At 35.1% G+C, this 14,079-nt stretch overlaps 1 protein-coding gene across 1 annotated transcript; it reads right to left on the reverse strand.

Moving 5' to 3' along the window:
- Positions 1-576: 576 nt before the first annotated feature.
- Positions 577-13,949, reverse strand: LOC111778420 (uncharacterized). The gene is made up of 27 exons (XM_023658224.2): positions 13,646-13,949; positions 13,265-13,330; positions 12,949-13,035; positions 12,795-12,851; positions 12,603-12,667; positions 12,334-12,503; positions 10,872-10,933; positions 10,619-10,702; positions 10,126-10,285; positions 9,717-9,832; positions 8,942-9,070; positions 8,272-8,343; positions 7,992-8,087; positions 7,823-7,900; positions 7,168-7,296; positions 6,791-6,967; positions 5,708-5,911; positions 5,506-5,619; positions 5,161-5,408; positions 4,762-4,804; positions 4,423-4,671; positions 3,896-4,126; positions 3,042-3,133; positions 1,925-2,153; positions 1,449-1,805; positions 1,220-1,293; positions 577-1,122 (listed from the first exon to the last, which is right to left on the reverse strand). The coding sequence occupies exons 1-27, from the start codon at positions 13,742-13,744 to the stop codon at positions 1,014-1,016; spliced, it is 3,597 nt and encodes a 1,198-aa protein (XP_023513992.2). The 5' UTR covers positions 13,745-13,949; the 3' UTR covers positions 577-1,013.
- Between the last annotated feature and the right edge of the window lie 130 nt (positions 13,950-14,079).

Raw genomic sequence — 14,079 nt, forward strand, 5'->3', positions numbered from 1 at the left:
GCATAATTTTTTAATTAATTGTAATAGTGATAATAATAGTTAATGACAGTTAATTAATTTAATTATATAATTAAATTAATTAATTGACCAGCCATACAAGGACAAAAAGTGAGAAATAATGATCAAAAACTAAATTAAAAAATGATAGCATACTATTTTGGAGCATATGAAGCAAGTAAAACAAATGAGCTTAAAGATATTTTATCCCATATTATATTTAAATTATATTATGAGACATTTTGTTGATATTTTGTTGGTATTGTGATGTGAAAATATCAAACAAAATATCTACATACAAAATCTTAGTAACGTCGTCTCTAACTTCTCACCTATATGGCCTAATTTGTGGTAGGAATTACGGGTCATGTCCAAGAGCTACGGGAGGAGAAGAGCTTTGAGCATTCACGCCAAAGAGAGACTTAGGACTCGAGGGATCGTCCTGCTAACATGCAAGCACTTCTTACTATTGAACTATGCATACTCACTCGAGGGGTCGTTCTATGAACATGTAAGCACGAGAAGTGTTCGTCAAAAAAAATTTATAAAGAAGCAAACAAAACATTTGAAAGTGTGAAATCAAACATCAAAACCTACCAATGGTCTTTCTATTTATTTCTCATCTGTTCCAAATGTGGAAATAAGTTAACTAAATCCTGAGTAACTCCTACAAGAATGAATCTCACATGGTGGCAAATAAACATTGCATCATCAAGCCTAGAGATCAAAATTGTGTACAAGGATTACCACCTCGACCAGTCGTTGATCTACACGTCAAAAGTTTAGAACAAACATTGGCCTCAAGAACTCGAGGTCACAGTCGTACAACCTATAGAACGTCTAGCTCTATTCAATTCCAGTAGGCTGCAACAAACATTGATCTCTAAGTTTAATTAACTACTAAGATTGTACGCCTACCGTATCCCAGCTGCGTTAGGTTGCCAATCGAGCTAACCGAAAATTTGACCAAATGGAAGATGCTTGCACTCTCAGACACTGAAAGACGGTTGGTTCTCTTAGTATGTCTTTTTTCTCAAAACTGATTTCCGTGGTTCTTTCTTTGTAGTTACAGCGAATCCAGATGATGCTGATGAGCCCACCGTGGCTTGGTAAAAATCTTTAATTCTTTAGAAACAAAGGATGGGTTAAATGTATTAGAATCTGCAAATGGGCGCAGGCTTGTCTAGCACAATTGAGAGGAAGAAATTTTTTTTCACGTTACCTTGGAACGCTGAAGAAAAGTATAATCACAAAGATTCCGCTAACGAGCGGGAGCAATGGTGCAGCAGTAAGGTCCTGCAGAACAAGAAAAGGAGGGAGAGAAGGAGAGAACACTTTAGTTATTAAACTAGAAGTAGGAGTACAGGAAAATTGAAATGAACTTCAGCTCTTCAAGAACGAAATGGTACAGACTCCCACAAAAGTGTTTTCTAGCAGAGAGTAACACTAACCTGTTTGTGGTGATAACTTTCATATTTGTATGTTAGTGGGCCCACGTTAATTTGATTATTCTCCTCCAAGTCAGCCTCAATTATGCTAGACTCGAATTTGATGGTGCTTGACGGCTCACTAGATCGTAGCTGCACAAGGTACTTACCCTTAGGTAAGCCCTTTACCTGAAAAAAGTTTGAAAGTGGCAAAGGGAATACGGAGGCGACTTTAGATGTCTCACTAGCTGACTTGATTTCCACTTGCAAACCTGACTTTAGTCCCACAATTTTCTTTCCTTCAACATAGCCACTCAAAATGGTCAATTCAGGACGTTCAAAGACCAGAAAATCCAATCCCTTAATATCCTCTGATACAACCTGCCAAAGTTGATCGATACATAGATTTCAGATATTGAAAATAATAGCACTAAAAATGTGTTACTTTTTTTTGCATATGCTTTACTAAGTCCCACAATATATATTGGCTTATATCAGACCTTGACAGTTATTGCTCCAGGAGATGCACGCTCAATTCTGGCACTGCCCTGATCCTCTCTTTGAACTACTCTTATGATGTAATTTGTCTCAGGGAGCAGTCCCCTCAAACGATAATTTCCGAGTGCATCTGTCTTCGTTTCCTCATAATAACCCTTTGTTTCTGATCTGGCTTCAATCGAAACACCTTCTTTTGGTTGGCCAGATAGTAGCGTCACCACGCCTATAGCACTGAAAAGTTTGAAGGAACAATTTGAGCATCTTGCAATACCACAAAATTTTACTAGATTCAGGGTATTTTACTTCAAAATGGTTTTTGCGCCCTTATAGAGGATAGAATAGTTTAAAAGTTTCACCTAAGGTTTTAATCTAAAAGGAATGTACACTATTTGTGAAGATGCCATCCAACTTGTGATTCAGAGCGCTTATTTTTCAGTGTAGTTTTTTAAACCTATTAAACATGCTGCAAACACATACATTAGGGACATATTGAGGCTCAATCAAGATGTGGAGGACGCATTCATAGAAAAAAAAGAGAAAAATATTTAGAAGTGATAACTTTTTTGTTGGGTACAAAGTTTATATCATATATGTAGAAGTATATGAAAGCATTAATATGTGTAGACATGTCTAGAGAAAACCTTTTTAAAATGTATTTCATTGAACACGTCTTTGCCTTGTCAATGTTCTAATTTTTCAGAATATGTTAGGTGGCCATGTTCATGCCATGCCATGTTTGCATGTCAGTGTATCCTATGTTCCGATTCAAGTCTGATAACAGTGATAAGTATGACTTGAAGTAAGCACAGATAGATCAAACAAAGAATTGAAGGCCATCATTTACAGGACTGCCACGTAGGTTACACAATCAGCTATCGTTCCCTAAATGTCACCCGTGATAATATTGCAAGAAAAAGATTTATAGACAAGTATGTCCAAGTTCTTTGGCTATATACTCTCTTAAAATGCCTGCAAGTATTCGTCAATATCCTAGAAATAATTTAACTAATTAAAACACTCCTTAAATTATGATAATCTTCGACTGTATATAAAAATATGTTTGTAAAATTGTGAAAAATAATATAGAAGAAAAAATGCATGATAGAGGCTATAAGAAACCTGTAAGCCACACGGGTAGCCTGGAAATTAACTTCTTTGGATTCCCCAGAATCAAGTTCTATTGTCTGAGCTGCCGGTGAGAAAGCATACTCCTACAAAACAAAGCGAATTATCAAACCGTCATTCTTTGCCAACTCTGACTACAAAGAAATTTTGTGATATTATGCTTTTTTTTCTTTTGACAATTTGAAGAATACTTCAGGAATCTTCAAAAAAAATTCGTAGTCTATGCAATATTTTTTCCCCCTCTATCTGTTGTAATCATCCTTCCACAGGGATGAGAGTAAATAACTATTACTTCAGATTAAGAAGTTCAAATGAAATCACTATGGATAAATGTGAGTTTAGATTATAATTGCTCGAAGGAAGAACACTTAACACCAATAGAGAGCCAAAGGGAGAGATGAACTCTCCTCCAATAAAGAAAAGGAAAGTTTCAGCAAATTAGACCATCTAGAATACGAAGAAAACCAAATGCCAAAAGTTGACTCTTTCCCAACAAATTTCCAAATTACCAAATTGTCTTGGCAAATATGATGAATTTTTTTTTTTTAGTGAAGTCTAATTATCAACAACGGAACATTTAACATCCAATAGAGAACTAAAGGAATTATAAAATAGATATCGATCTAGTTCATGCTGTAGCCTCATACCACCAATATGCCCCAGGTATTTAGTTAAGTTAAACTACTAAAGATATTAATTATCTGATTAGTCCAAAAATGAATCTTAGGATCCAAATTGCAGTGTCACTAAGCTTTGTGTAAGATATAAGGCTAACCAAGCAGGTAAAAATGGAAAAGATGACCAGAGGGAAAAACTAACAAATCATTTTAAATAAATTCTTCAAGTACCTTCAGTAGCGGACGCAAATAGAAAGTTCCAGGGAAAAGATCATTGAAAAGGAATACTCCACCAGCATTTGACACTGAATTGTTTCTATAACCGTTGTCACCACTCAGAGATAACAGCACTGAAGGAATCGGTTCTTCACTATTATCTCTAGAATAAATTTTCACAGAAATTTGACCAAGCTTCTGACATGAAAACGAATAAGGTCCAACACGCTCCAGATGATAGCCAGGCTGCAAATGGAAATGTTATCAAAAATGAGAAAAAAAAAAATGGCTAAGATGGTAAACAGATACTAGAAAAAAAAAAGGCTAAAATGGCTAGGGTCCAACACGCTCCAGATAAAACTTTGTTGATTAACAAATATAAAACATGGCTTATCAGCTACACGACTTGAGAGGACAAAAAATACAGTAACTTTAGTAAATAGTAAAATATAACAAATGAAAGGAGATGTTATGAAATCTAGACCACATCAGGTATATAGCGGAGAGAACACAAAATGACTGTCGAACTAAACATTCCACACCTTCATAGCCTCAGCTCTGTAAGTTATGTCATCATATAAAGGACCCCCAACAAATGAACCGTCGATATCAGTGGCAGTTTCAAGTACCAACTCCCCACTCTTGAGGGAAGCAATGGAACTATCTCCAGCAGCAATAATCCTGATATGAACCCCAGAAAGAGGGGGAGAAACTAATCCTTCAATATATAAACCCAGCCGACCAAAAAACATAGGAATAGAATCTTGACATCCATCATTTTTCACCGATACCTGATGAAGCATATGGGAAATTAAGCTCACAATAATAGAGCATAATACAATACATCTTAAACTAGAAAAGAAAGAAAAGGTAAAACTCACATGATGCCATCTAGGATAAAACAAGATCTTCCTCTCCTGATTCCTACAACGAGCACAGTTTTAAGTCAGAAACATCAAGGTGCCGTAACAGCTTAAAGTACTTAAATTAAAAGCAATCAGTTAAGCGAAGGAATAAATTCTTTTTAAATTATACCCGAGTATTGTCACTTTTTTTATCTTTTTGGTTGGGGCCGGGGTGGGGGGGAGATACATACAAAATTTAGTTCAACATGAACACATAGGAAATTCACTTCACTCTTTAAACTTTAAAATCCCTCGTTTAACATCAGGTTAGATGATATACAAGACAGAGCCAATCAGCCACTAAGATTCAATCAGAGTAAGGAACCATTAATGCTATAGGTTCAGGCCACTAAGATAAAATTCCAGTATGCAGACCTGGTATCCACAGGAACAAATGTGAGTTCCTCTCCAGAGCTGGCCCAGACAGAGTACTCATACAAGGCAGAATTTGATTGATCCTTGGCATCAGCGGCAAGTTTGGCTTCAGTATTATCAATCACACTGCCTCCCGCACCAACAATGTTCAACAGAATACTTTCAGGTAATTCATATACTCCAAGTGAGACTGGATCAACATTAATTTGCCCCTTTAGTAGAAATTTTTCTCCACTCAAATAGATCGGCTGACAAATATTTGACAACAATGAGAGGAAATTTAGTCTCACAAAAATAATGTACACAGGTACAATCATCAAATTCAAATCTGGAAAATTACAATACCTCTAGTTTTAATGTGTCTATTTTAGTTGATAAGCTCCCAAAAGAGATACAAGAGTTGGAAAACTGAACTTCGTGCACTCCAGGAGATTCCACGCATATGTACTGGGAACCTTTCTGCATTACACAATGATCAATTACAGTCTCGTGCCTGATACATCCATAGAGAGTAAAACAAAATTTTAGGACTTGAAGAAGACCTAACCTTGATTTTCAAGTTCATAAGTGGCCCATCCATTTGAGAAATATAAGCATCCACATCATGAGTAGATACAACATTAACCCAGTAACCTTTTTGAATAAATTGAATTCCATGTACATCCTCAATGCCGACATCCACTTCAATTGAATTTTGCACCCAGCACCAATCATCTTTACCAACCACGCCTTGAATGGATGAGTGTGAAGCCTATTAAAAGATAAATGCTCAGCAAGTATAATTATGTTTTACTTTTAAAGTATTGATATTATTAAATTTACCATGACCCATTAGTTTAGGTTTTGCGATTGATTGGTGACTTGATATGGAATAAGAGCACGAGGCCCTATGTTTGAACCCCTATAAGTTGTTTCCTTCCCAATTAATATTGATTTCCACTTGTTGGGTCTTCTACAAATTTTCAAGCCCACATAGTGAAGGGAGTGTTAAAGTGTTGTTAGCTTAGGTTTTTGAATTGATTGGTGATTTAACATGGTCTGAGAGCAAGACGACCTATATTTGAACCCCTAAAAAGTCGTTTCCTCCCCAATTAATATTGATTTCCATTTGTTCGGCCTTTTATAAATTTTCAAGCTCACAAGTGAAGGGGAGGTTAAAGTGTTGATATAATTAAATTTACCCTAACTCATTAGATTAGGCTTTTGAGTTGATTGGTGATTAACATCAACCATCAACGTTCAAATGCCAAGGCTATATGGTGCTAATAATTACATCAAAATGTTTATTGTTTTTAATGAAGAAAAGGAACCTGATATAAACAAATAAGATATAGGGATGATGCAACTGATGTACATCATTTCTAGACCCCATACCAATGAAAACGCTGAAACTAGGATGAGAATCTTTTCATTATTTGTGTTGGTCTCTTTTCATTATTTTAATGAAAAATTTTCAGTCTTGTTTCAGAAAAAAAAATCGCTGTAACTAAGTTGTAACTGATGCAAAAATACAAAGGGCAGGAGTAAAGAATGCATTCCATACACAACCAAGTTCGGTAATTTTCAATGACCATCGAAGCAAAGTCACAAACTGATAAAATATAAATGATAAGGTAAAACAGCTATATACCTCTATCCTGTATTTTCCAGGGATGACATCTTGAAATAGAAACTCATTACTCTCATCAGTCAAACTGACAGTCTTCTTTTCACTAATAAGATTACCAGCCAATCTCTGAAGGGCAATAGATACTGATGCACCACATCTCTCTTTGCATGTTACAGAACCATGTATATTGACTAGGGCCTTGACAATCAATTGTAAGAAATAAACTAAATCAATGGAAGCAGATAAAAAGAACTTTATCATGTGAAGGAATCTAACAAATAGTTTAAAAATAGGAAGAGTTGAATATCCTTTTCATAATTATAAATGGTTTCATGAATAATCTACAAGCAGCAAGAGTACCATAAGACTAATAGGTCCACAGAAATTCAGAATATTACCTGTGAAAAAGCAACATTCAGCAAGGGGCTTTTGACTGTAACATCAACATAAGATGGCGAGAACAATAGTCCAGGAGCACTTTCTGGAGAAATTGCCATAGCAGACAGGCGATATTCACCAGGTGGGACCTGGAAGATGCATAAAATAATGAGACGTGTGAATAACTTGCAGAAGTGCCAGAATACCAAAATCCAAGAAAAGGAAACCCTATGTTAGAGCATTGAGACACTACGAATTGAAGCATTAATGCCCATTATGCCCTTGTGTGTCTATGTTGCTTAGAGCGTCTTAACACTATGAAGATATTTAGTGTCTCAACCTTGCTTTTGGTGACAGTGGTGCTTCCTATTGAACCGAAAGCAAAGCATTGAAGTGAGCTACATCTCAAACCTAACATAAAAATCCTCGATACTCTCAAGAATCTTCCTATTTTTCTGTAACCATATTATATTCCATTTAAGTGAACTAAGAGAGCAACCTGCAATTTCAAATGAAATTCAGAACACAGCAAATAGTGTGCATACACACATTTGTTAATCTTCCATTCACATAATAGGGAATCAAGCACCACAAAAAACTCCAAAGCCTCTTCGCCACATTTTTACCAAAAAGGAGAAACATACAAGCTATTGCCATTACTTCTGGGTAACATACCTCGAAACAGAATTTGCCACTTTTGTCTGTTTGTTTGACTTGAGGTTTAACATTTTCTGGCCCATGAGTCAATGCTACCTAAAGTTCAGAGCAGAATATGGAAACAAATCATTTGACATGCAGACTACATTCACAAAACGAGATTAAATTGAAGGATGTAATTCTTTACCTTGGTCTTGTAACCATCTCCAATAGTCTGAACAACACCACAGACATCATAAAAAGTTGCTTTGATATCAGCAACAGAAACCATGTTTGGCAGTACCTGAACACGCAAAGAGAGTTGGAATAAGAAAGGACAAGAAAATAACACTTCCTTTATGTTGAATTGAAGATTACAAATTCCTATATAGAAATTAATATAAAACAGACTTTACTGTAGCAGCAGAAGTAATATTACTGAAGCTTCAAAGCATAAACGTGAAGATATTTTTCAATTAACAGCATACCAAATAGTTCTCCAATTTGTTGAATTTGAAGTGCTCCTTTCTAGCTTCAATGGTATAATGGCCAGAAGTTACCTAAAACATTAAAATGAAAAAGAACAAAAAAATCAAAAGAGTGGCACTTGTCAAAATAGTTAAAATAATTATCACAATTATTGAAGCCATATACAATACAATAGTGGAAAAACTAACTTAGCCTATAATAATGATTTTTTGAAAAAAGACAATTAAGAATAAACCTAAAATAAATTACTATTCAACTCTAACAAGAATTTAAGTTATCTTACAGGCATTTGACCTCCAAAATTATACCATGATGCTAGCATACGTTTTGCTTCTGATTTGATAGATAAGGAATTATAAACCATTGCTAATAAAATAGCTGGCAGAGTATTCATGTTGAAAGGGTAACCTGAGTTTTTTTTTTTTTTTTTTTTTGATAAGAGACAATTTCATTGATGATTGAAATTTACAAAAGGGATGTAATATCCATGATGTTTACAAAAGACCTTCCCATTTTACAATGAGGGAGGTATAACTATAGGAAGTAAAAATATTAGAGAGTTTACACCAAGATATATTTATAAAGATATGTCCTCACCCTCATGAGTGGACAAGAACGAAAGATGACTTATCAGAGCAACCCAACCCCCCACGTAACAAAATAAAATACCTGATCAAGCTTATAGAATCCTTCCTTGTCAGTGACAGCTCTTTCATGACCATCCACTATAACTTTGACACCTTCGACTCCTACATCATTTGCATCAACAACACGGCCCCCAACAGAAAATCCAGTAACCTAAGCAAACCAGCAAGAATCAGGAATAAACATATTTTTTTTAAAAAAATCAAACCAAATGCTAATTAAATTAAATTAAATTATACATGATAACATCATCTTGTTTCACTCTAAAGCAACTTCTTACAGAAGGTACAGAATTAAAGAAGGAAGTGCCAGAATCTGTATAAAAGCATACAAGGATATACTATATAAAAGGCTGCTATTCAACTCAATTATAGATATGGTCAGAATGGAAACTAAATAACATGTAGATTCACTGCTATATTGGAGAGACAAAGAAAGAGATAATATAGACACCAGAAAATACAGAAGACCAAAATAACCTTAGTTTCACCAACTTTGAAGTCAGTCTGGACTAGAAGATATAAATGGACTTCTATGATTATTTGTAGACTGTACGAAGCTTTAGAGTTTTCAAGATTGGTCATTGAGCTTTACTCCAACTTTTATAAAAAATAGTTTTCACAAAGAATTTTTTCGTTGTTTGAATTATTGAAAATGAATAAAAAAAAGTGAACAAGCACCACGACAAGAAACTTTGATGGCATAACATATAGATCACGCTAGATCGAATACTTATCCAGTCCTATGTTTCAATTTCGATAAACTGCTGATGGTATGTAGTGGAAATAACAAACGGTACCTGAAATTTTTTAGAAATTGTAATGTGTTGATGCTCAACATTCACAGAAATGATGCTAGGTGAAACATCAAAAATAGTATTTTCACCCTTGTAGTACGGCAAAAGCTCGTAACGGCCTGTAGGAAAATTAATCAATTTAGATTGGTCACATTGATGCTACAGCTGGCTGATATTTGTTGTAAATTCAGACAAAATAAAAATTCTTTTAAGATCAGGAAAAGTTTAAAAACCCACTCGGAGGAAAAAATTCAAAATGACATCAAGAAAAAGGTTAAAAACAGTAACATACACTAAACTTCCTACAATTAGCCATTGCAATAGTAGTCCAGAGAAACAAGCACCACTAATTAAACTCCACCTAAGAACTTTGATAGTTAAAACGACTGACAACCATCTACTAGATAATTACCGCAGGGTATTGCTTGGAATCTGAACATCCCATCAGCATCAGATACAGCATGACATAGAGCTTTTCTTTGTCCAGGAGCATTACCAGGACCTTGTGGACAATCAACCTCTTTGACATCGTCTGAGAACAAATAAAAATGAACTCCCAATATCGGGTTTCCCTACCAAAACAAACACACAATCTTACTTACTTCACATCGGGTGAAAAGAAAGGTTGCTCAAAGTGGAAATTCCAAAAGCTGACAACAACAATCTCATTTTATGAGAATAGAGTTCATTAATGGATTTCCTAGTTCAATCATCTAAACAAAAAACTAAAAAAGGAAATTCCTTCTGAAATTTTTCTCAAAAGGCTACATTTGGAGGTCATGATTAAATTATCTTCTGACCAGTGGCTTCAACAATCTCGACCAAGTGAAAAAAAATCATGGAAGAAAGTCAAATTTACAGATAAAAGAATGGAGGAATCACTGTAAGCCCAAAAGACTGTATACCTGAGCAACAACAAATCCACGAACATCATAACCTGGGACATTAAAAATATCATTGACAATACTGTTTCCAAAGCCCAATACCACCTGCATAAATGATCCCTTATTAAATCACAATCTTGGCAATGATCATATTAAAATTGAACTAGGAAACTAGAGTAGTGACTCACGGTGGAAATTAAAATCACTAATAAAAGGGGCACGGTAACCTTAACATAAAATTGAATTGGGATGCAAGGGTTGAAAAACACCAAACCTCTGTGGAACCTCTAGCTTCAACTTTTAAGTCGGGATGTGAAGCACGCAAGTTATATACCCCTGCACCATCAAATGTACATGCAAAACAAAATCTAATGCGTCAAAATGTTTTATGATCCTTGTTCTAAAGGGGAAAATATCACAATCAGAGAGACCGATATAACACAGATACTACCAACAAATTATTGAGCAAGTCTTCATAAGGCATTCAGTTTTTTAAACAAAAAAACTAGTAACATCTTTGTTTTCTTTTTACTGGATGATAAGAAACAAGAATGCAATTGAAATCAAAACAAATTGATACAAAGAAAAGAGGGTGGGAGAATATGACATCTTCCACCCTCCTAAAGGGGTTTATAAAAAATGTCTCCAATCTACAATAATAAGGTAGAAAAGTTACAATTACAAAAGGCCTATGTAAAGTGCTCTAACTCAAGGCTACATATAGCTAGTCCAACCCAAAAAAAAAAAAAAAAAATGCTAACTCCATGCGTATTATCCTAAAATATCTTCTTGTTCCTCTCCAACTAAAGAAGACATAGAGTTGACGTGAAAAAAAAAAAAAAAAAAAAAAAAAAAAAAAAAAAAAAAAAAAAAAAAAAACTTCTTAGAACTTCCAGAAGCAACAAATAAGCGTCTACAGACTGCACCAGGCAATCTCAAACTCTGCGCAGAGAAAACTCTAGCAGCTTTCAGCAAGGCCACAATGAATAAACAAGTGGGTGTGGCCTAGAGTTTCCTTCCCAGCTTGGTTCCAGCTTGAGTGCTGATTCATATAGGCGAGATACAACAGAAAGAACTGGACTTTTTTAGGGATTTCTCATTCATAATCCATTTTTCCATCTTGGCGGCAATAGATTTTTTTGTTAAAAGAGTTATGAAGATCTCATTGATAAAATGAAATACGCAAAAAGGAGAAAAGTGAAAACCTTGTTTTCTATCCTACACTTGCACAATGCTAGCACCTCATATCCTCTTCTTCCTAACTAGTAACTCTAATCAAAGAACATGACTGGCTAGCAAAAAAGTTTAAAGCAAGTTCAGGAAAGAGATGAAAAAATAATGGAGGAAATTCTCCATGTCAGGGGAGGGCATTTTCATGATACTTGATAGGAAGATAAATTTCATTAAGGGATCATAATTTTAGCTATTCATTTTCTTCCTCCAGCAAATATAGAAATAGCCAATTCCCTATCAGATTTCCATAGCTGTCCTTTAAAACAAATGAAGTTGCCTTTCTAAATAGACAAGAGTTCGTCTAACAGCATCTTATAACACCAACAGTGCAATTTTACGGGTCATATGTTAACATTACCCAGAACATTCAGTTCCAGTTCATTTTCCACTTCAAGTTGGAAAAAGGTCTAATTAATTTGAAAAATGAAAATTCAACTAGCATTTGGAGAAAATGTAATCAGATTAAACTATAACAAACCAATTAAATAAAAATTGCTTCAAACCTGGAATAATATTTGAGAAGACATAATTCCCTTCAGATGAAGTTAATGCTGAAGATACAACATCGCCACTAGGTGACAAAAGTTCGACGTTTACATTTGCGGGACCACCATTCAAATTTGAACAGCTCTCTCCCCCAACAGCACCTGTAACTCTACCGGATAGTGTAAACCTACAGTAAAAGATTTTCAAAAGTAGATTTTATTATATACAACTAAAAGCATCGAGATGTAAGAAATTATCTGGAAAAACTAAACAAAAAAGACCAAACCCTGTGAAACGAAAATTTATGTCTTCATTCCCATTGCACCCAGTGTCATCAACAAGAACAGGAACCTACAAATTTTTGTCCATCGTGGAACTCAAGGAAAGTCAATATTTACATCAAGTGAACCATATATCCAAGTGAAGAAATGTTGAAGTGCTTGATAGTAATATTATAACAAAGTGGAAAGTGAGAAACCTTATCCGGGTTCCAAGACCACCCTTCTGGTCCATTTATCGTAATTACAAAGGAGCCCTGTAAATGGAGGTGAACAATACAAAATGAAATAAAACAATATCCTTCAATAGTAATATAGCTAGTACTGATAGACTAACATTCAACGAAAAATCACCTTATCATACACCGGAATGAAGTAATAGCCATTAGGAGCACACTGAGTCCTATCCTTGACTAGCCCATCCACTGTTCGAAGCTCAACCTACATTATAAGGAACAGTAATAAAAATCAAGTATTAGTTACAAACTTTTCTTGCGCAGATATTTGGATATAGAACAAAAGTTGAGTATATCCGACTTTCTGTCATTCAGTTTCCTGGACTTGAGTGGAGATTCTAAGTTCAGGGAATCATATATCATAAACATTTAACCAAAAACAGATGTCGAGCTGAAATAATAACAGAAGTGACACAAAAAAACGTGGTACTTGCCGTAATATGAGAATAATCCAACTTTCCGTCATTCGGCTTCCTGGACTTGATTAAGGACGAACTTGCCTGCAGCATGGAAGATCATAATCAAGTTACAGAAAATAAGAACGAAAATAAAACCCCCGCTTCAATAAATCTAATACTAGTGACGAACGAGATCCAATAAATACTTCAAATCCAAAGCACACCCATTAAAATTCATAGTAAACCCATATCAGGAACCACACCAGCAAGCTCAATATTACTAAGATACTTCATAGTTCATACTCAATCATTCTCACTCAAATCCTACATCGTCGGATTGTTAAATATCTCAAACGAAACTCCCGCAAATTCTCCGATCGGACATATTAAACAACTCATAAAAGAAAATCCATTTACCTCGACGAATCCGCCGCAACCATGGATTGAATCAGCGGAAGCGACAGAAATTGAATATAGTAAGATCGCAAAGAATATTGCAGTTGCTTTGAGCACCATTTTAGGAACGATTGGAGCTTCACGCTAGTGTAAGACTGGGAAGAACAGATCTGGTAAGTCGCATGGAAGAAGAACTAGCCTTAGAGAGACTCCAGGCCTTGCGATGATTGGTGACAGGGTTTATGGTTTTCGGTATGCACAGCCGAAAATGTCACCGCGCGATCGAATCTCCTTGTGTTCGATCCAATTGGTTTCAACGAGGTTATTTATTTCAGCTCTAAGCCTATCATTTTACCAGTTAAATTACTTACACGAATTTGTAGGTTTATATTGATTATTTAAAAATAAATAAATAAATAATTGTATTTTAAATTTTAGAGATAATTTTTATGCAA

Source organism: Cucurbita pepo, chromosome 17 (genome assembly GCF_057944985.1).
Source record: "Cucurbita pepo subsp. pepo isolate OVF chromosome 17, ASM5794498v1, whole genome shotgun sequence".
Lineage (NCBI taxonomy): Eukaryota > Viridiplantae > Streptophyta > Magnoliopsida > Cucurbitales > Cucurbitaceae > Cucurbita > Cucurbita pepo.